This window comes from Euleptes europaea, chromosome 4 (genome assembly GCF_029931775.1).
Source record: "Euleptes europaea isolate rEulEur1 chromosome 4, rEulEur1.hap1, whole genome shotgun sequence".
NCBI classification, from domain to species: domain Eukaryota; kingdom Metazoa; phylum Chordata; class Lepidosauria; order Squamata; family Sphaerodactylidae; genus Euleptes; species Euleptes europaea.
In genome coordinates this window covers 91,233,306-91,255,726 of record NC_079315.1, presented here as the reverse complement: position 1 = coordinate 91,255,726, position 22,421 = coordinate 91,233,306, and the positions used below count along the sequence as shown (strand labels likewise).

Sequence of the window (22,421 nt, the reverse complement as noted above, 5' to 3'; positions counted from 1 at the left end):
TTAGTACTTGGATGAGAGACCACCAAGGAAGTAGAGGGTCTCTGTGCAGAGGTAGGCAACAGCAAACCACCTCTGAATGTCTCTTCCCTTAGAAACCCTTTTGGGGATAATCGTGGCTGCGACTTGACAGCACTTTCTATTGTATAGGTTGAGGAGTGTTGTTTGGTTGCAGGGGCAGGAAGGCTCAAAACGAGATGTGGCTTCAGGAGATTGTGAAAATTAAGTTCTATGCCAATTCCACATAAGCAGTTTCAGATTTTAAGGTAACCAGAGGCTCAGTACAAATCCTTACAACTAACAAGCAACTGGAAGAAGATCCAAGAAAAGTGTTGTCTTTGTAGAAAGCAACTTGCAGAATGCAAATGATACCTAAACATGGAGAGCTTTGCACAGGATTTCTGCCTTTATTTCTGAAAGCTCTCTATTTAATTTCTGGTAGAGAGTCAAAAACTGGCAATGCTGTGCGAGACCTTTTTAAGAGCCTTTTCATTTGTTCCCAGGCCATTTTATTCCAAAAGGGGAATCAGATAGTTCAAAATGTACCCTGAATGCATTGGTGTTCTATTCAAACATATTTGGGGAGGGGCTGTGGCTCAGGGGTAGAGCATCTGCCTGGCATGCAGAAGGTCCCAGGTTCAATCCCCGGCATCTCCAGTTAAAGGGACTAGGCGAGTAGGTGATGTGAAAGACCTCTGCCTGAGACCCTGGAGAGCCTTGGAGAGGGTCTGTGACTCAGTGGCAGAGCATCTGCTTGTCATGTGGAAGGTCCCAGGTTAAATCCCTGGCATCTCCAGTTAAAGGGACTAGGTGAGTAGGTGATGTGAAAGACCTCCGCCTGAGACCCTGGAGAGCCGCTGCTGGTCTGAGCAGACAATACTGACTTTGATGGACCAAGAGTCTGATTCAGTATAAGGCAGCTTTGTGTGTGTGTGTGTGTGTGTGCACTTTAAAACATTAACACCATATCCCATCCAGCAGAGTAAATATCTGTATTTTTTTCTGCGCCCTCAAACCGCATAGCTACCAAAACTAAATGAAAGATTCACAAAATGGGCTTCACTGCAAGGGAAAGAAGACTGTTTAAAAAAAAAAATCCAATGAGAAGCATTCCCCAGTGGATATGTATTGCACAGCAGAGCATTCCAAAGAACTAGCAAAAGGGTAAAACACAAATGGTATGAAAAAGTAGACTTCATAGATAATATGAAAACTCTGTGCAACAGAAGATTGAGGGCGGGCTAGAAATTAAATAATAACAACAACAGCACATTCATTCCATGATAAATTGATCACATTGAGAGGATGTTCTTTCTTCTTTGAACTTCCTTTCTTGAGTCTGCCCTGATTTATTTAGTTGTATACATCAACTGAACAAAAGTTCATATAATCAGAAAGAACATCTGGCAATGTATTATTTTAATATTTCTTACAAAAATATCTGATTATAACAGCTGCTACATTTGAAACTTGTTTCAAATGTCTGCAGTTCTGATGCTTAAATTTCTTACTGGATGTCCTGTTGACTTATTCTGTGTAATCTGCCTTGAGTCTCAGTGAGAAAGGTGGACTATCAATAATGTAAATTAAAAATAAGTAAATAAAAACAAAAATAGCAGTTTATAAATGGTTATAGATTTTAATGCAGAGATCATTCATTTCATATGCACAAGAAGTTTCTGCAGACCCAAAAACCTCCACATCCAGAACCCATTAGAAAGGTTTCCCAATCTAGTGATAGCACCCCACAATTCCACTCATGGGTTTGGTTCAGACTTAACATACAACCATAGTTTATTTTAACTATGGTTAGTTTGTTTCAGCCCACAGACAATCATTCAAATCCTGGTTTGCCTCAAGAAATGCTGGTTTCATTTCCTGCTCTCTGTAACCTAGGCGTGCATCATGAGAGAACAAGCCAGAATTAAACCAGACATCAAAAAAGTACGCCGTAAGGTTAACTGTAGTTAATAAATCAACTTCAGATCCTGGCTTCAGATCTTTACTTGATAGACCCTAACTAACCATTGTTAGTAGAACGCCCTGCATTCAGATACATTAGCCATCATTAGTTTAATGAAACCAGGGTTATATGGGGTGAAGGGAAAGTAAGCAAATAAGAATCTTTTACTGGACTTGGTAGGACATTTTTGTCTCTTTCTTGAATAATGGTTAATGTTCTATGGCTGAGTAGACTTATTTATGTTTTGCGAGATCTCATCTCCTATTTTTATTTTAAATATTGAAGAAATATATACCTGCCTTGTGGATTAGGAGCACCGCAGTATAAATGCCACTGAGAATTACAATTCTTTTAACAAAACAGATTGGATGTAAAATAAATAAATAAATAAATAATTGGAAAATAATGTTAGAAATTGCAAAGAAGTGATTAAAATATGCCACCTAGTGGTTATTGCAGAATCTCTCTCTCTTGTCTTGTACCTTTCTTAAACAGATGAATTGTGACACCAATCCTCTGGAAGCTGGCCTGAAATATTTTATAAAGTTGAACAAGGTAGGCAAAAAGAATTCTGAGAGCTGTATAATTATTGGTGAAATCACAAAAGTATTGTAAATAAATGTTTTACATAGGCTTACCATGTATTCTTTATTTTAACAAAGTGTTCTTTTTTCAGTATTTATGAAAAGTATTAATTAAAAAAGAGATGCCCCACATCTTCAAAAACTATAGTACATTCTAATAAAATATTGTTACTGTTACACAATACATTCTTGTGGATCACAATGTGTTCCTTATGTTGGCACTTCAGATGGTAACCCTAAACTTGATTATCTTCTCTATAAAACAAGCCTAGATATCCAGATGTTTTTGCAGCCTTGTTTCTTGGTGCAGAAATTCTTTCAAATATGTAGTTGTTTTGATGGGTTGCTTGGTCCTCAAATACTTGATCAATTCCTCCCATCTTTGGAATCTGCTTTCCCCCCCGCCCTTTCTTTCTTTTTTGTGGTCAAGTTGCAGCCAGGGAAGGAGGGCTAATAAGAGTTATTAGCCCAACCAAAATAAAACCAAGACCACGGTCACACAGTCCGGATAACCTACAAGAACCAATGAACTCTGACCGTGAAAGCCTTCGACAATAAAATAAAAAGCCTTCACCCGCAGGCGGAAGAAACAATAGAGATTGGAACTCTCTCCTCAGGGAGATTTGTTGTCCTAAGTTTCAGTCCCACCACTGAGAAGGCCCTTTCTCGAGCTGCCACCCATCTAGCCTCAGATAGCATGGGCACCTGAAGCAGAGCCTCTGAAGATGACTGGAGTGGTTGGGTAGGGTCCTAGTCAGTTCTTCAGGTATTTGGCCCCAAGCCATCAGGGGTCCCCTAGTTACTTCTGGTTAACTTGTGAGATATGGTAGTCATACTTTATTCGTGGTCCCCTTCATCTGGTTCTCAAAAGTATGCTTCTCCAGCTAACAGCTAATTCTCTGTACATTTGTCCAGCATGGCGTACCGGTTAAGAGTGGTGGTTTTAAAAATTTTATAATTTTTTAAAAACCATTTTATGTGGGAAGAACTGTCCCGATCGTATTACCTACCAGCCTCACTGGCTGATCATGAATTCTAGTATAATGAGTGAGGGGGAAAATGTATTCACTATCAACTCCTTCCTCATTTCTCCTCCTCTTATAAAGCTTGAACATATTCTTCCATAGTTCCCTTTCCTGAAACTAAAAATGCCACAGATGCTTTGACTTTTCAGCATAGGAAAGGTGCTTCAGTTCAGTGATCATTTTAGACTGCATTGATTTTGATACAACTTGCTGGTCTGTAGTGCTGTAATCACACAGGGTTCGGCATTGTGGTTCACAGTCAAGCACCTGCTGGTCTGGCAGATGTACTCAAGAAGGGCAATTGTTCTGCTCTGTGGGGAATATGGAAAAGTCGCCACGAAGTTATTATCACATAATTCAATAAAGAACCCTTACCAGTGTGCCGTCTATACGTCTCAGATGCATTATGCTCTGTGTTTGCAGATAACGTTGGCACAAGAACAATATTGCTTATTGTTCATTGTACTTTTTCTTTTAATTTTAAACTTGATGCAGTTTGAAATTTGCAACTCTAAGAGAATCAAGATGGCGACCGGATAGTAGCTGCAGTCTTATGCTCCGCAAGTACAACGATATTTTCTTTCTCCTTATCCCTTATTCATGCCACCTGGACTATTTCTGCATAACACTGCTGAGAGAGTTAGACAGCTTCTGCATTTGTGTTTTGGTTGGACGGACTTAAACTCTTATCGAGTTTAATATGGGAGGTGGGAAACGCCCAAGGGAACAGGAGGAAATATCCTCTCCTCCTGCCAGCAAACAGACAACAATAGCTGACTACTTTCCCTCAAGGAACGTTACAGTTTTTAATGTGCCTACTGCAAATCGGTTTACTCCTCTGGAAGTCAACATAAATGAGGAGGACAGTGTTGGTGTAGATGAAGATGTAAATAACTCAGCTGTTCCCTTTAAGGATTCAGATAAGAACGAAGAGCAGATGGAACAGGCCGAAGTTATTCTGAAACTTTCTGAATTAACGGCTAAAACAGTTGATATTATTTTTGTCCATCTTGGTAACATCACAGCTGATTTAAAAAAGCTTATGCAAATGGTACAATCTCTAACTGATAAGATGCAGACTCTATCGAAACATAAGGAACACTCTAATTATCCTTGGCTTTCACCCCTTACCTCAGCAACTGTAAGTAGGGCTCCTGAAGAGTCAGCAAAGAGGGAAATTGAGAGGAAACAGCAATGCAAAAATTGCCAACAACTACTGATTCTTCAACCTCATAAGATTTGCTTAACAGTTTACAAATACAGAGGGTACTTGCCACCATGGAATTCTAAATATCTGGCCACCAAACATCTGAGTGAGTTGCTCAGTATGAGTGGCCCCAATATAGACATTACTCGGGCTGAAACTGTAAGCAACTGGAATCAGGCCCAGAGAATTATGCTGACCTTCAAGAGTTCAAGAATTCCCTCAACATTGCTGAGACAAAAGGATATGCTGAATAGTAAAGGAATTTATCCAGTAAGAGCCTTTTCTAACTTACTGATTACTCCCCTCCTCCCAAACCAGCAGACTGTTTGTGGGAGAAAGAAATGGGATTTTGAGACGGGAATGCTTCAGCAGGATTTGGCCTTGGTGACTATTCCAGCTGAGAGAAACCACACTACCCAGGCAGAGATGGATAAAAATCCTATTGAAGAGAAATCACCAGTAACTCATACCAGTCTGGATTGTAAGGAGCTTAACAACATGATGGAAGAGGAAATACTCAATATCTTTCCCTCTCCCTCAAGAGTTGATCAAGAGGATATCATTAACGGGCTGGATGAGTTCAGGAGTAATTTATTGAAAATGGGGGATGTGCCTGTGAACCAGACTGATCTCCAATCAACTGAGGACATCCTGCAGTGCTCCTACCAACCAGTGCTCCCAATCATCTCCCCGCATTTTAATAAGGGAAAGGCATGTATTGAGCCTCAGCAGAGGGATGAATTTGAATTACCTTCGATACATCCCATAAATGCTGTTATGAACTGGTGTGTTGGTAAAAACGGTTCAATATACATAGACTCATCTGGACAACTGGATATGATATCTGCGGACTGACTGGATGGGGCATTACTACTGAACTCTGGAACTGCACCACAGACTCTTTCATTGGTCTCCTGGAATGTTATGGGCTGGGAGGCAAGGATTAGGGATCAGGATACATATAATTTTTTAACTAAACTTGATTTTATACTTGTACAAGAGACCTGGTGTTTACATACTCCAATACTTAATGGTTTTAAAGCATACGATTTAGCGGCTGATCCCTCCCCTCATGGTAGAGCAAAAGGGGGTCTGGGGATTTTAGTTTCCACAGCCCTGAATATTAGAGTTGAAGTTTTAGCTCCTTACTTGAAACTTGCTATGGCTGTGGTCATATTTTATAAGCAGATATCTTATTTAATAATTAATATATACTGTCCCCCTTTTAAAACTAAATCTCAAATTGAGACTGTATGGGCGGGGCTTGAGGCTTACATAGGACATCTTATAAAGGTCAATTCAACAACTTATGTGATCATTGGCGGGGACTTTAATGCCAGGGTGGGAAGGGATGACAATAGCTTACACATGAAATACAAGGTTTGCTTTCCCGAAATTAGGAATCCAGTTCTTCCATTTCCTAGATCCTCCAAAGATTTAAAATCAAATTATGCCGGATACAGGATAACACAGATGGCAAACAGCTGCAAATTTTTAATTTTAAATGGCTCATATCCTAACGACCATCCGGCGGAATTTACTTATTGTTCAGGAACTAGGAAGAGTGTTATAGATTATATTATGGTATCTGACAACTTTGTCCAAGCTGTTGAATCCTTTGAGGTGTCCTCTTTTTATGATAGTGATCACTTACCACTTATCATGATGTTTGATTCCCCAGATATTAACCTGCGCATTATAGAAACACACAAAGAGACCCTTACTTACGAGAGAAAACACTGTAGAGTCAGGTGGAATGATAGAACTGATAAAAGTATTAAAGAACTCCTTCAATCGGGTCCTCTAAATGCCTTAGCTCAGAGGTTACTAGTTGATGAAAACATTGACACACAGCTAGAATGCTATGAACAGATAACGGATGAAATATACAAAGTGATTACTAAGCCTAACTATATACTTAAAAAGAGGATAAATGTACACTCCAAAACCTGGTTTGACAGTGAATGCAGGGAAGCCAAGAGGGCCCTTAGTGCCACCTATATTAAATATCGATGTAGTGAGAATGAGGCCTTGATGGGGGTAATGAAGAGCTTAAAGTCTCATTATAAAGCCCTCATCTGTAAGAAAAAAAAGGAGTCAATGGAGTTAGCTTGGCAACAGCTAACACAAGCAATAAGGGATAAAAACTCATCGTTATTTTGGTCCTTGACCTCGAGCCGTTTTACCAATTCCACTATGGCGTTCAATAATACTATTCTACCTGAAGCATGGGAAAAACATTTTAGATCCCTCTACTCTAGCTTGGAGAGCCCAGCCCCCTCCACTGAGAACTTGAATAGTGTCCCATGCTGGCCCCCTGTGCAATATGCAGAGGTGAGGAATCTTATAGGTACACTAAAGAACGGTAAAGCTCCGGGAAGTGACTTAATCTCTGCAGACCTAATTAAAAGGAATGTGGAATGGTGGACACCCCTCCTGGCAGCACTATTCACTGCAGTTGATAGAACAGGTAGGATCCCTCCTGATTGGGGCCTAGCAATAATTGTCCCTATTTATAAGAAAGGTTGCAAAGAAAACCCAGCCAATTATAGACCTATCAGTCTATTAAACATAATTAGTAAGTTGTACGCAAGACATCTGCAATGGAAATTTAGAGATTGGTTAGAACAGGAAAATTGCCTTTCAGAAGAACAAGCCGGATTTAGAGAGGGTCGCTCATGCTTGGACCATTGTATGATTATGGAGCATTTAATAGCTAAATACTCCTCTAAATCAACGGTCTCCCTATACACAGCATTTATTGATCTTAAGTCAGCTTTCGATTCTGTGTCTAGAATCATCCTATGGGAAAAACTGGAAGCAACCAATATAGATAGGCGACTGTTATTTCTGATTAGAGCCTTACATGAAAACACCTCTATTAAAATAAGATGTAATCCCCAGGGTCAGCTGACCAAGGAAATAAGAACACTAAAGGGAGTGAAACAAGGCTGTATATTGGCTCCCTTACTGTTTAACTTCTACATTAATGATCTTGTGGATTATTTGAGAAGTCCAGCGTTTCATCCTCCTAAGTTAGCTGACAAACACCTACATCTTCTTCTTTATGCTGATGATACAGTAATACTATCTAGAACTCCCATTGGTCTCAGAAGGGCCCTCCATGCATTTAACCAGTACTGTAAGGAGAACTGCTTGGAGATCAATTATTCAAAAACAAAAATAATGGCCTTTGCTAAGAGGCCAAAAAACCACTCATGGCGTATAGACACTACCCCGATAGAACAGGTACATACCTATAAATATCTAGGTGTAACTTTACAAGAGTCTGGTTCGAAGAATGCCCACTTAGCCCATGTCTCACTGAATGCTCAGATGAGTGCGGGGGCTATTCAAAGATTTTATTGGTCTAAGGGGGGTAGGAATGTGGCGGCCGCTGTTAAGCTTTTTAATATGAAATCCTTGGCTCAATTATTATATGGAGCCCCACTCTGTATAATGGCAAATAAGATGTTACTTGAAAAAACTCAATCTAAATTTTTAAGAAATATCCTCCAAGTATCTACTGGAGTGTCAAATGCTGCCATTCGACTGGAGGTTGGAATGGTTACGGTTGAGGCTAGAGTTTGGATCGCTGCCATTTTTTACTGGCTTAAGCTGATTTACTTCCCTGGGCGACTTGTTTCACTCACCCTGGCAGATACCTTTGTCTCCCCTTGGAGTAAGATGATCGAGCAAAAACTGAGCTACTATGGCCTGTCGAAACAACTTTACAAAACAAATGACTATGCTCAGGCAAGAGAAATTGTTAAACTCCGTATATTGGATGTCGAAAGACAGCACGATATGAATAGGCTAAGGAGCCCTCTTTATGATATAAGTGGGTTGAATAGGGTGGTCATGATGCCATATATTAAGTTATTGGATAACCAGGAATATAGGAGGATTTTTACCTTGTTAAGATATAACATGCTACCCACAGCTGTTCTAGAGGGAAGATATAGAGGCGTGCCATATGGAAGTTGTCTATGTGAGTGCGGCGATGGCTCTGTAGAGACTTTAGAACATATTCTTTTTGAGTGTAGACTATATAGTCAGATTAGAGAATCCCTGATTGTGCCTATAATTGCATGTTACCCTCATGAAAATAGAAGGTCTCTTCTTTCAATCCTGCTATCGGATAAGCAGCAGGAGATTACCTGTAAAATTGCCAAATTTGGTTGGCTGGTTCTTAAAATCAAGAAAAGGCGGAGTGGCATATAAAGATGCCTTATGTAAATTCGTATTTTAATAAGATGTATATTGGTAGTATGTAAGCTATTTTACTTATGGATTGTGTTCTTATTTATATTCTGGTCTATGACTGTTTTAAATAAACTTGAACTCTAAGAACACATTCCTGGGAGGAAGCCATATTGAATAAAATAGAACTTATGAATAAACCCGTTTAGGATTGTTCCCTCTGTTTTCTGCTGTGTTTGTGTGTACATTATGGCAGTGTTGCTACTTAACAGCTCAGAAAGCTCCATTTCATAACATTTATCGAGCTATGATTATTCACATGACATATAGAACAGTACCACCTTGCAGACAGAAGTTATTGCAATGAGATGTTTTCATTTGTAAGGGTAAATAAATAAATAAAACACCATAATCTATAAAACATTTTTTAAAATTCCTACACAGAAGTGCCTTTTGTATAGGTATTAATGTGAAACTACCACAAGGATCATAGTATGCGTGATCACAGTGTGAGTATACGAGAGTGAAAAACATGCGTGTATAATGGTCATGTTACAATTTGCATATGGTATTCATGTTAACTTCTGCAGAAGTGCCTTCTGTGTGAGAATTTTGTAATATGAGAAACAGCTTTTAGTTTGGCGTTTCTAGACTAAGTAGTAGACGAGCAACTCCCAGGTGCTGACGGTTCCCAGTTTCCCAACAATACAAACTGCACTTTGGAATTCCAGTCTGTATCAAAGTCACTGTGTGTGTAAAGTGCCGTCAAGTCGCAGCTGACTTATGGTGACCCCTTTTTGGGGTTTTCATGGCAAGAGATTAACAGAGGTGGTTTGCCAGTGCCTTCCTCTGCACAGAAACCCTGGCATTCCTTGGTGGTCACTACCAAGTAACAAAGAAAAAACAAGAATACCAAAAATGCAGGCATACTGGGAAAAAGAAGAGTTGGCTTTTATACCTTACTTTTCTCTACCTTTAGGAGTCTCAAAACCGTTTACAATCCCAATCCCTTCCTCTCCTCACAACAGGCACCTTGTGGGGTAGGTGTGGCTGAGAGAGTAACTGTGACTGGCCCATGGTTACCCAGCAGGCTTCATATGGAGGAGTGGGGAATTGAACCTGGTTCTCCAGATTAGAGTCTGCCGCTCTTAACTACGACACCACTCTGGGAAGGGGTTCACACATGCAGAAGAATGAGATGCTAATGGAGTGGCAGAATGGGCTGTATCACTTCAGACTGCCGGTGGGGGATTCCAGTTTAGAATGTTCCTTCCCATGTTCAGTAGGGATTAAGGATCTAATCCTTGCTATGTTGTTCTGCTCTTTGAAGGGGATATTTTTTAATACAGAGGAGGACTCTAAATAGTGATCTTCCATGATTTTCTGCTTGCAGTCTGAAGGGGTATGGTCCATTCTGCCACCTCATGTCTCTGCCAGCTCATTGCAACCCCATTCTTTTACATGTGGGAACTAGGATTAATAGGAGTAATAGTTCAATGGCAGAAAGGAATTCAGAAGTAAGGCAAATCTTTCTGGTTTCCCCTTAAAAAAATAATGTATTGGTGTCACTGTTCGGAATAGGATGTCTGCCAAATATTTGTCCAGGGGCAAATGTCTTTTCTGTGTTCACCTGTCCAGGGGATATAATTTGGAAATATGTCCCGAAATTATTCAAGAATGGCCAATGAAGAATAATTAATTTCAAAATATTGCACAGCCTTGGCCTCCTGAGTGTTGTAAGGTGATAGTTAAAGCAGATTGCAGCAGATGTTGGTGCTTTTTTACTCAGTTGAGTAGCTTTGTGTATATAATTTGGATCCATTCCAGTATCATAAGAGGTTTACCAATTAAACCACTATTAAAAGATGTATGCATATCTTTTTGACAGTTTTTTGCACATTTAATTATAATATTTTGGCTCCTAGGGACCCAAGCCTCATTGTCCTTAATTACCTCATTTTATTTTTTCTGACCACATAAGAAAACAAACTCATAATTTGGGAGTTTCTGTTCATACTGTGGATCCACTCTATACATTTCAAATTAAAAATTATTAGGAACTGCTACTGACAGTGGTCTGGTTCAAAAATTAAAGAGGGGAAAAAGGGGGGAGAAGGTATGAGGGAGAGTTTCCCCCTTTTTCCCTCCTACTTACTGGTGCAGCCTTATTTTCTTTCAGAAATTAAGACGCAAAGTAAATAACACTGTCTCGGGGGGGGGGAACTCACATGAGAATATATTTGAGTTAAAGAATAGAAGGTGGGTTGTTAATGAATGAATCCCTGAAGGAATGATCTAGAATTAATACATTATGTATACAGTGGTTTCCTTATTTAAAAAGTTGGCAGCATAATTCCCTTGGTAATCATAACAATTTCTTAAAGAGCCTGGAAGCAGAACCTTTGGCAAACCAGGTTCGAATTCCCATTCTGCCATGGAAGCTTGCTGGGTGACCTTGGGTCAGTCACACACTCTCAGCCTAACCTACCTCACAGGGTTGTTGTGAGGGTAACATGGAGATGAGAATGATGTAAGCTGCTTTGGGTCCCCACTGGGGAGAAAGGCGAGGTATAAATAAATAAGGCACTTGCAGATTGACTGATTTGATTTTGTTGTAATCCACTTACTGACTGTAAATTTTTTATCACACTTGTAGTCTGCCTTGAGTCCCAGTGAGAAAGGCAGACTATGAATGATGGGTGATAATAGAAACACAGAACTGGAAGGAACACCAAAGATCATCTAGTCCAACCTCCTGCACAATGCAGGAAATTCACAGCTACCTCCCCTTCTCCCCCAGTGACCCCTGCTGCATGCTCAGAGGAAGACAATCTGGCCTGGAGGAAAATTCCTTCCTGACCCCAGAGTGGCGATCGGCAGTACCCATGGCATGTAAGAGCCACGACAGCTGAGCACTGGCTCATCCCTTACTGCTCCTCCCTCTCATAATCTGCCTAAATTCATAGTGAATCAGCATTGCTGTCGGATGGCCATCTAGCCTCTGCTTTAAAATCTCCAAAGAAGGAGAGCCTACCACCTCCTAAGGAAGCTTGTCCCACTGAGGAACCACTCTTAACTGTCAGGGAGTTCTTCCTAATGTTTAGCCAAATACTCTTTTCATTTAATTTCAACCCATTGGTTCTGGTCTGACCTTCTGGGGCAACGGAAAACAACTCCGCTCCTTCTTCTATAAGACAGCACTTCAGATACTTGAAGGCTACCATATCATCTCTCAATCGTCTCCTCTCCGGATTAACCATAACCTGTTCCTTATCTTTGTGGAACAACTGTAATACACTAAACACATTTTCCTTCTAGAAAATCAGTATTACTCTGAATAGCCAGATGTGGTTCATATGAATCACTTCCTCATATTATGATTTTGGTTCTGTATTCAGAATTTAAAAATAAATCAAGTAATGTACATGAATAAACGGTGAAGGTTTGAGTATCTTATAAGCCAGTTTTTGGAAGTTTATTTTATTTATTCAGAAGCAAGACATAAAATATGGCAAAAAAGGTGTACTTGAGGTACTTAGCTATTTATCTTTTCTAGTATAAATTGCATATCTTTGTGGAACAACTGTAATACACTAAACACATTTTCCTTCTAGAAAATCAGTATTACTCTGAATAGCCAGATGTGGTTCATATGAATCACTTCCTCATATTATGATTTTGGTTCTGTATTCAGAATTTAAAAATAAATCAAGTAATGTACATGAATAAACGGTGAAGGTTTGAGTATCTTATAAGCCAGTTTTTGGAAGTTTATTTTATTTATTCAGAAGCAAGACATACAATATGGCAAAAAAGGTGTACTTGAGGTACTTAGCTATTTATCTTTTCTAGTATAAATTGCATATATTATATAAGAACATAAGAAAAGCTATACTGGATCAGACCAAGGTTCGTCAAGACCAGCAGTCTGTTCACACAGTGGCCAACCAGGTGCCTCTAGGAAGCCCACAAACAAGACGACTGCAACAGCACCATCCTGCCTGTGTTCCACAGCACCTAATATAATAGGCATGCTCCTCTGATCCTGGAGAGAATAGATATGCATCATGACTAGTATCCATTTTTACTAGTTGCCACGAATATCCCTATCCTCCATGAACATGTCCACTACCCTTTTAAAGCCTTCCAAGTTAGCAGCCATGACCACATCTTGGGTATATACCCCTGACTTTCAGAATTGCAAATCTGCTGATACACATATTACCTTTTACTACTGCTGTATCAAGCGAAAAAATAACAGCTTATGTTAATGTAGAATCACATCTGTGCAATCCTGTCTCTAAGCAACAACCGCTTATTACAAATAAGAGTGTGCATTGGTAATGACAATCTCTAGTGTGACATGAAGAAAAATAGTAGCTGGTATGCTAAAATGTCCATAACCCTAAAGCATTTTGTATTGGAGTAATTTCAGTAAGAAGCACTTCAGTCAGAGAGCCAGCATGGTATAATGGTTAAAGGCTTGGACTAGGATCTGGGAAACCCAGGTTCAAATCCACTCTCTGCCATGGAAGCTTGCTTTGTGACCTTGGACCAGTCTCAGCCTAACCTACCTCACAGGGTTGTTGTGAGGATAAAATGGAGGAGAGGAGAATGATATAAACTTCTTTGGGTCCCCATTGTGGAGAAAGGCAGGGCATAAATTAAGTAATTAAAATAAATCCACATACATTATCTTGGGGCAATGTTTAGCTTAACCTTGTAAAGCAAGTCACTGTTACTATCACAATACTGCAGATGGAATGGTGGTGGTGGGCGGGAGGTGGGAAATATACATTATAATAAAATTAAATTGTAATTAAAGGGCTATACTTACTTCCCCCTTATTATCTACAGGAAAGGAAATACCGTACTCAGACAAGGTCCACATTTATCCTTTTCTCACATTTTAATCAAAGTCTGCCGCTCATTTTCTGTCTCCATGCCTGCCCTAAACTATTCAAGGGGAAAAAAAGTGCTGACTTTCCTGTTATTTAGATAACTGTTTTATAATGTTTTGTAATCTAAGTTTAAACTGACGTCCTCCTTCCATCTCAGAGCTAAATATCATTTATGTGTGGAACTTCCTTGCCGCACATCAATTTGTGACATGTTAGATAAAGCTAAGGCAAGTTAGAATTACTTGAGCTGTCACCCTGTTTATATATTCACAGGAGTTAACGGCCTTCTATGCAGTTAATCTAGAAATGACCCATTAAAGCCATTCACATCTGTTGCCAGGTCAAACTCAAGGCTCCAATTATGACCGTGGCATTAACCTTCATGCAAACTGTGTTTTCCATTTGTAAATGAGAGATTTATGGGAGTCAAATGAATAATGTTGAAGAGTAAGCGCTGAGGGAAACTTAGAAATATTTCTATGTGTGTGTTTCTTTTAAAGGCATAGTTTCACTAGACTAGAGCTTGTAGAGGCCAACAGAGCTGCTAGGGGAACTAATGCCTACAAATGCAGATTGCTATCCGTGCCACATTTATATTCTACAGAATGTAAAATGCAGAACTCTGGCCATTATTTCTCTCCTTTCCCTCATATTTTATATGGGGATCAACCAAAAAGCAACACAGTGTGTGTCATCTGGTTTACTATGGATAGATGCTTTTAATGGGCACAGGCTGACTGCCAGTCAGTCTCAGGGTATGTCTACCACTGTGGCCTCTCTGGAGGCTACTACTTTGGTTTGCCCTTCATTTCTCTCATCATCTCTGTGCATCTCTTGGTGCTGTGCAAAGAGGAAAGGGCAGCACAGGAGACATGAAGGACTTGCCTGGTCATGGGTAAATTCATTTGTGAACAGGAGCTGCAATGCACCAGTGTCAGTGTAAGAGATCTGCCTATTCGCAAACAAATGTGTTTTTTTTGGGGGGGGTAAACTAATGAGATACTACAGATTATCCTGTGGGAAACTCAGGTGGAGCTCTAAATAGGGATACCACTTGGGATGAGATACAGACTAGAAGAATAAGAGTTGATTTTTATATGCTGACTTTCTCTACCTTTTAAGGAGAATCAAACCAGTTTACAATCTCCTTCCCTTCCCCTCCCCACAACAGACACCTTGATTCAGTTTCCAGAAGTGGCTAGGCTAATGCTTCTGTCTAGCCCATTTGCAGGGCTGTTTGTTGTTTGTCTCCTAGTAGCTGCCTCTGAAAATTTAACTGTCATAGTTGGAATCTGTTGATTGACCCATCCACCACAACTTTCTCTAATACCCATTTTAAAACATCGAAATCAGTGGTTATAATCTAATTTGGAGAACCAGGTTTGATTCCCCTCTCCTCCACGTGAGCTGTGGACTCTAATCTGGTGAACCTGGTTGTTTTCCACACTCCTACACATGAAGCCAACTGGGTGACCTTGGGCTAGTCACAGTTCTCTTAGAGCTCTCAGCCTCATCTACCTCACAGGGTGTATGTTGTGAGGAGTGAAAGGGAAGGTGATTGTTAAGCCGGTTTGATTCTTCCTTAAGTGGTAGAGAAAGTCAGCAAATAAAAACCATCTCTTCTAAGCGTATCTTGAGACAATAAAGGACTGTCTTAGATCCTTATTGAGACAATAAGGCCCATCTAGTTTAGTAATTGAGTGACTCTGGATGGTAGAGAAAAACTAAGGTAGAAATGTCACTGTTTTCCACAGCCATTATCTGAGATTCTTTTAAGTGAAAATGCCACTGACTGAACCCAGAATTTTATTTCCCCAGTACCTGCAATTAATGGCAATGACTGTGAACTGCACACCAAAATGAACACTAAGGTTAACTAAGAAATGTCTACTACCTCTATCCTTGGCAACACAGCATTTTAATGAGAAGTGGTTTTTTTCTTGCAGTACCGGTAATTTTATCAGAGTACACCTGACACTACTTCCTCATGTACAGAGATCATTTCATTGTGATCTTTTTTTTAATAATGGAAAGATATGGATCTTAAAGGTAACAGTTGTAGAAATACATGGGGTAAAATATCTGAACCATGCTATTTTATAGATCAGATGTAAATCACATTCATGAAGCCCCCAAGGCTTGATTTAATTTGTACTCTTATCTGTACCTTAATTGATGAGAAAACAAGTAAAGGCAAATTTAAATGCTTGCATCTATAACCTTGTCACAGCGACTGACTAATCATTTATCATCATTATCTTTGTTCTCAGCCAGCAGACTTCATAGGAAAGCAAGCACTGAAGCAGATTATAGAAAAGGGGCTACAGCGGCAGCTTGTATATCTCACCTTGGAAACAGATAACGTTGATCCAGAAGGAAATGAAAGTGTCTGGTATAATAACAAGGCAAGTACTGTAGATTGTATTTCAACTGAACCTGGAGCAGACACGGGTTTCACATACATATCCATATATACATTCAAAATCAGCAAGGAAAGTTTGACCAAGTCGAGGTTTTTTTTTTAATAGCATTATAAACGCAAAGGGTGTGTTTGTACCAGCATCATTTCTCCCAGTTTGCTGCTAGCCTTTACTCTCCAAGGGACCATACATATCCCAAGGCACTGTTCTCATGCATTTCCTGGTTTCTTTGTGCAAGTGGTGCAGATATAGTTACTACCATTCTTCCTTTTGATCAGAGTCCTGATCTTTCACAATTGTAGTTCTTGTGAATTTGCACACAATTGCATTTGGATACATGGATGCACCTGTAAAAATTCAACATTTTTAATTTTAAAAATGCATGTAATTTGGGAAGGAGGGATGTGGAATGGTATAGTATAGCTCGATCTTATCAGATCTCAGAAACTAAGCAGGATCAGTACTTGGAAGAAAGACCACCAAAAAAGACCCTGCGAAGGAAGGCAATGGCAAACCACCTCTGCTTCTAACTTGCCTTGAAAGCCCCTTGCTGGAGTTGCTGTAAGTCATTTGGGGAGGGGAGGGCAAATTAATTGCAAATTAAGACCTGAAAATATTGTTTCAGTGCAAAGTACATGCCATTAACTGAATGAAGAAATAAGGGTTCTGGTGTGAAGACAACCTGAAATGTTAATTATATAGAATGGTAACAGACCTGTCTTACAACACACACTACCTAATTAAAATGAAGCAAACTATAAGGGGGGGGGGGCTTTCAAAGCAAGGGAGAAGCAGATGTGGTTTGCCATTGCCTTCCTCTGCAGGGTCTTTCTTGGTGGTCTCCCTTCCAGGTACTGATCCTGCTTAGCTTCCAAGATCTGATAAGATAGAGCTATACTATAATATTCCACATCCCTCCTTCCCAAAGTACATGCATTTTTAAAATTAAAAATGTTGAGTTTCTACAAGTGCATCAGTGTATCCAAATGCAATTGTGTGTAAATTGTGAGCAAAGGCAGGAAAGGATGCCGAACGCTTCACCCAACTGCCAGTTTTGCTTACAACTCCCTTTTTTCAAGGACAGGAAGGCAATAGTTTGGCAGGCTGAGGATCTTGCTCAGAATCAGCAATTATATAGGACCAGACAGGGACCTTATTGGACCATCAAGCCATATAGTGTGACTGGGCTGAAAAATGAAGTATAACCTCACTGTATCAGAAGGGAATTCCATGCAGATCAGTGGAGACACTTCCCTTTGCTTGCTTGCTGCCCCAGGAGTGCAGGGGGAAACACACATGGGTTTCTTACCTGATCCCTTCTGCAGTTCAAGACTGCAGGTCCTTACATCTCCCCCAGCTGCCCTTCTTCTGTGAGCCTCACCCGGAGAAAACAGCTGGAGGAAGAAGGCTGTGCAGAAACAACAGTAGGCAAGGGAGAGGTTCAAGACACATGCAGAAACCCTCCTCCTGTTTCTGCTTCGTCACAACTGCATTATTTATACCACATGTACTGTAAAACACAGAATGTGCCACCATCTTATTAGTTAGCCCCTAAACATACACAAGATTCCCAAATCCCAGAGGATAGAAATTAGAAATAGGAAATTTCTTATACTAGTGGGACCCTTTTTACAATGATATACCCTTTTCGTATAACTGAAAACTATTTATTTGTTGCATGTAAAGTATCAAAAGAAGTAGTAAGTTGTTGGGAGTATAATATCCTTTTAGGGGGTATGATGATTTAATGGCTGTTCGGAGGAGGTTAGCATAATGCAGTGATGCTGCATAGGTCCAAAGAATAGGCAACATGGGTGATATCACCTTCCCTGAACCCAAATTAGTCCTGTAATAATAATAGATATTCTGCAGTAGGTATTGTAGTCGCTGTTCTGTGCCTCCTAGAAAAGGATATTTCCAGCTTTTTCTGACTGGATAAAAAGATCAGATATAAGATCAACTGTGTTTCATGCAATCATATATTTGACATTATAATGGATGTTTAATAACCCAAGCTGCATCAATTATAGTGGGCTTTCATGCACCAATAAGATTTGTTCTTTGGGTAATTTTTCAGGTTGTTGGCAATACCACATCTGGAAGTTACAGCTATGGTACTCAGCAGAGTCTGGCTTTTGCATATGTCCCCGTGGAACTTAGCAGTATTGGACAGAAACTAGAAGTTGAACTACTAGGAAAAAATTACCCAGCCACTGTGGTGCAAGAACCGCTGGTGATGACAGAACCAACAAGAACTCGGCTTCAGAAGAAGGGTGGGAGTGCAAAAGGCTAAACGAGGCAGACATGTCATTCTTCAGTAGGGTATACGTGATTTACATATAAAATACAGTATCATTCACAGATGCTTCCAGTACAGAGGTATGTTTCCCATTTTTCACCCACAAAGAGACTCTGGCCAGTAAGCCTACTGATCACTAAGGAGAAGAGAGAGGTCTACTTTTGATAAGTTTCTCATGAAGAAAGATTTCAGGCTCAGGATATTTACTTCTAATCACCTGATCTTAAATGTTCTTACTAAATAGGAATAAATGAAAAGGGAATAGGAGTCAGTGCTTTAAATATTTGATAAACTGAAGTAACTGTTCATAAGAACATAAGAAGGGCCCTGATGCATCAGACCAGAGGTCCATCTAGTCCAGCATCCTGACTCACACAGTGGCCAACCAGTTTGTCTGGAGATCCAACAGGGCATAGAGGCTGAGGCCTTCCTTTCGTGTTGCCTCCTGGCACTAGTAATCATAAGTTTATTGACTCTGAATGTGGGGGTTCTTTCTCACTGATAGACCCATCCTCCATAAATCTGTCCCTTTTAAAGCTGTCTATGCCTGGGGCCATTACTGCATCCTCTGGCAGTGAATTGTCCATTTTTTTGCTCATATGAACAAAGTGAGGAATGTTTTAAGGCATGACCTACCTTCTACAGTGGCCGCTCCAGCAAAGCTGGTTAGCAGTTAGTATAAACTAACAGACAGCTTTATCTCTCTTCGATGCTTTGTGCAGATAAACTTGGCAATGTGAAATATACACCATTTGTACTAAAGAGGAACCACTATTTGCACCAGGCAAGAGTAATAGCTGCTGGGGTCTACAACAGTTTAAGCTAGCAGCTTGTGCTGTGTACCCCTTACTGAACCAAACAAATTCATACTAATTTATCTGGGGATAAATGATGTGCACCGTATCATCTTCCCCAGCAGAACCCTACTGCAAAGCTTGCCACAGAATAATGAAAATTCACCCATTAGTCAGCTGTTGATCTGACACCAGCTGTTGAATGGCTCCAGGACACTCAGAGCTCCTTAACAAAAAGCAACAATTACAAATGGCTTTGTGGACAAAAACATCATTTTGCTGCTTAGACTAGAATGGAATTAGATGATGCCATTTATTTCCTTATGTGGGGCTGAAGATCTTTACTGAAGAACTGATCTGGGATGAGTTAGGGGGGGTGAATATACATAAATATATGTAGTGACTTTTGAATACTTTATTGTCCAGCAAAGGTTTTTTTTGGGGGGAGAATCCAATTCAAATCAAGACATTTCAAGGAAGAATACTATCTTATGTGTGTATTTTTGCGTATTTACGTAAGTGCTGTCAAGTTGCAACTGACTTACGACGACCCAAGCAAGGGGCTTTGAGGGCAAGTGAGAAGCAGAGGTGGTTTGCCATTGCCTTCCTCTTGGTGGTCTCCCATCCTAGTATCAATCCGCCTTATTTTACAAGATCTGAGATGATCTGGATGTACCATCCCACCTTCCCTCCCAGTATGTATTTTTAACAAACAACAAGTAGATTAGATGACAGTATGGGTTGGCACTGTGTGGCACTAGGTAGAGTGCTCCCTTTCCCCCTCACATGCCAAAAGTTAATTGGTTCCAAATTGGCAAATTGTGGCTTGTCCTTGCCCTGCATTCCCGGATTGCAACCCGGGTTCAAAATGAGGTTTGCATCAAGATTTCCAGGATAAACACAACCCACAGTTTGCTAATTGGTATGTGATGGCAAACTATGGGTTGCTGAAAACCAGGCAGTCACTAATTAGCATGCAGTGTACAAAGGGAGAAAAGAACAGTCAAGCCAACATTTCCTTCCTGGCTCAATCATTTGGTGCCAGATTACCCCATGCCATTATGTCAGTACCATACCCCAGTATTCAATAGCCAGTGCAAGAATTTCCAGCCATTTTTAAAATAACTGATTTTATCTTTAGTGCAAAACTCAAGTTACCCTAATATAGAAAGAGCTGTGGTTAAGGGCACACATGTTTCATGCAGAATGTCCCAGGTTCAATCCCTGGCATATTTACTTAAAAGGATTTCAGGTGCTAACTGTTGGGAAAGAAAACTTCTCTCTGCTTGAGACCCTGATGAGCCACTGGCAGTCGGAATAGGCAATATTGACCTTGATAAACCAATAGCCTGGCTCAGTATAAGGCAGTAAATATCCATCCCCACATAATGGATATGTAGGGAAACCCTTCAGGAGCCCCGTGGCGCAGAGAGGTAAGCTGCAGTACTGCAGTCAAAAGCTCTGCTCACGACCTGAGTTCGATCCCGACAGAAGTTAGTTTCAGGTAGCCGGCTCAAGGTTGACTCAGCCTTTCATCCTTCCGAGGTCGGTAAAATGAGTACCCAGCTTGCTGCGGGGGGTAAAGTGTAGATGACTGGGGCAGGCACTGGCAAACCACCCTGTAAACAAAGTCTGTCTAGTAAACGTCGGGATGTGACGTCACCCCATGTGTCAGGAATGACCCAGTGCTTGCACAGGGGACCTTTACCTTACCTTTAGGGAAACCCTTGATGCATAGGGAATACCACTGTTCACTGCTTATTAAAAAGAGCAGATGTGTGGCAGAGAGGAAAAGTACTAAAAGAAAAAGTCTTACAAAATAGTGTTGCTGGAGGAGGAGGTATCCTTGCTGGTGTTAATTTTATTGTATAAAAGGAGACATTAGTGTCCTTTTGCTTGAGTTGTACATTGAAGGAATGCACAGTTTCAAAAATTATTGTAATATACCTTTTAAAAGTTCACTAACTGACATCACTTCAGGTTGTATCACTAGCGATGTAATAATAGGGAACTGTCACATTTCTGCAACCATGTTGCAACGCATGCAATGCTCAAAGTAATCAATTAGCTAGTTGGAAGTTTTCCCCTCAGCAACATAAAGAATGTTTGAATGCTGGGGAAACATGATACTCATTATGTGGAAACATGCCTTGAAGAAAGATGTTTTTGATCTCCCACAATATATGAATAATCACATCAGTTGTGCTATACATTATTCATCTGGAAAGTTCATTGTACAACTAAAATTCAGTGTATTACTAAATCAAGTCTTATTTTAATTTATCCTCTGGTATAAAATTATTTGCGATGTGTTAAATATATGTATTCATTGTAATATATGAAGTGCTTGGAGTAAGAGTTTGGATATTAAAGGATGCAAACAGAATGTAATTTCAGAGGGTAGCCATGTTGGTCTGCAGTGAAACAGCTACATATAAGTCCAGTAGTACATTAGAGGCCAACAAGAATTTTGGGGTATAAACTTTTGACAGTCAGTGCTCCCTTCGTCAGATACCAGTTGGGAGATCACCGAGTCCTTATATCACAGTCAGGAGGTGGAAGGGGTGTTGCAAAGGAGGAACTCAGGATGTGAAGGTTCAACACACATTTTAATCAGCTCGATTAGAGCAGAGGATAAATGCTTGGGGGGAGAAAATCAGCATTTGTAGTGAGATAAGAATCCTATGTCCCTGTTAAGCCTTGGGGGTCCATTGCTCTGAACTTGTGAATGAACTTAAATTAAGCAATCTCATGTTTTAATCTCCCTTTGACTCTTCTCTGAGGATTGCCACTCTTAGGCCAGCAATTGAATGACCTGAAAGATTAAAATGTTCTCCCAATGGTTTTTTAGTGTTGTGGTGTTTTATTTCAGATCCAGTCAACAAAGCCAGAATGATGCCAATGAATAACCTGCTAGAAGATAGGTCCAAATGAAACAACAGGTTGTAGGTTGTTAATGTAATTGACATTAACTACATCTAGGCCTTCAGTAAAAAAGCAGAAGCATAAATAAGACATGCCAGTAGAA

General features: G+C 40.1%; 1 protein-coding gene across 1 annotated transcript in view; it reads left to right on the top strand.

The window, feature by feature from the left end:
- The window catches only part of DMGDH (dimethylglycine dehydrogenase), a 47,070-nt gene extending 28,399 nt beyond the window's left edge, over positions 1-18,671 (top strand). The window contains exons 14-16 of the mRNA XM_056849027.1: positions 2,456-2,515; positions 16,151-16,285; positions 18,378-18,671. Of these exons, the coding sequence (XP_056705005.1) occupies positions 2,456-2,515; positions 16,151-16,285; positions 18,378-18,593 (411 nt within the window). The 3' untranslated portion in view covers positions 18,594-18,671. The remainder of the gene's footprint in view (positions 1-2,455; positions 2,516-16,150; positions 16,286-18,377) is intronic.
- Positions 18,672-22,421: the final 3,750 nt, after the last annotated feature.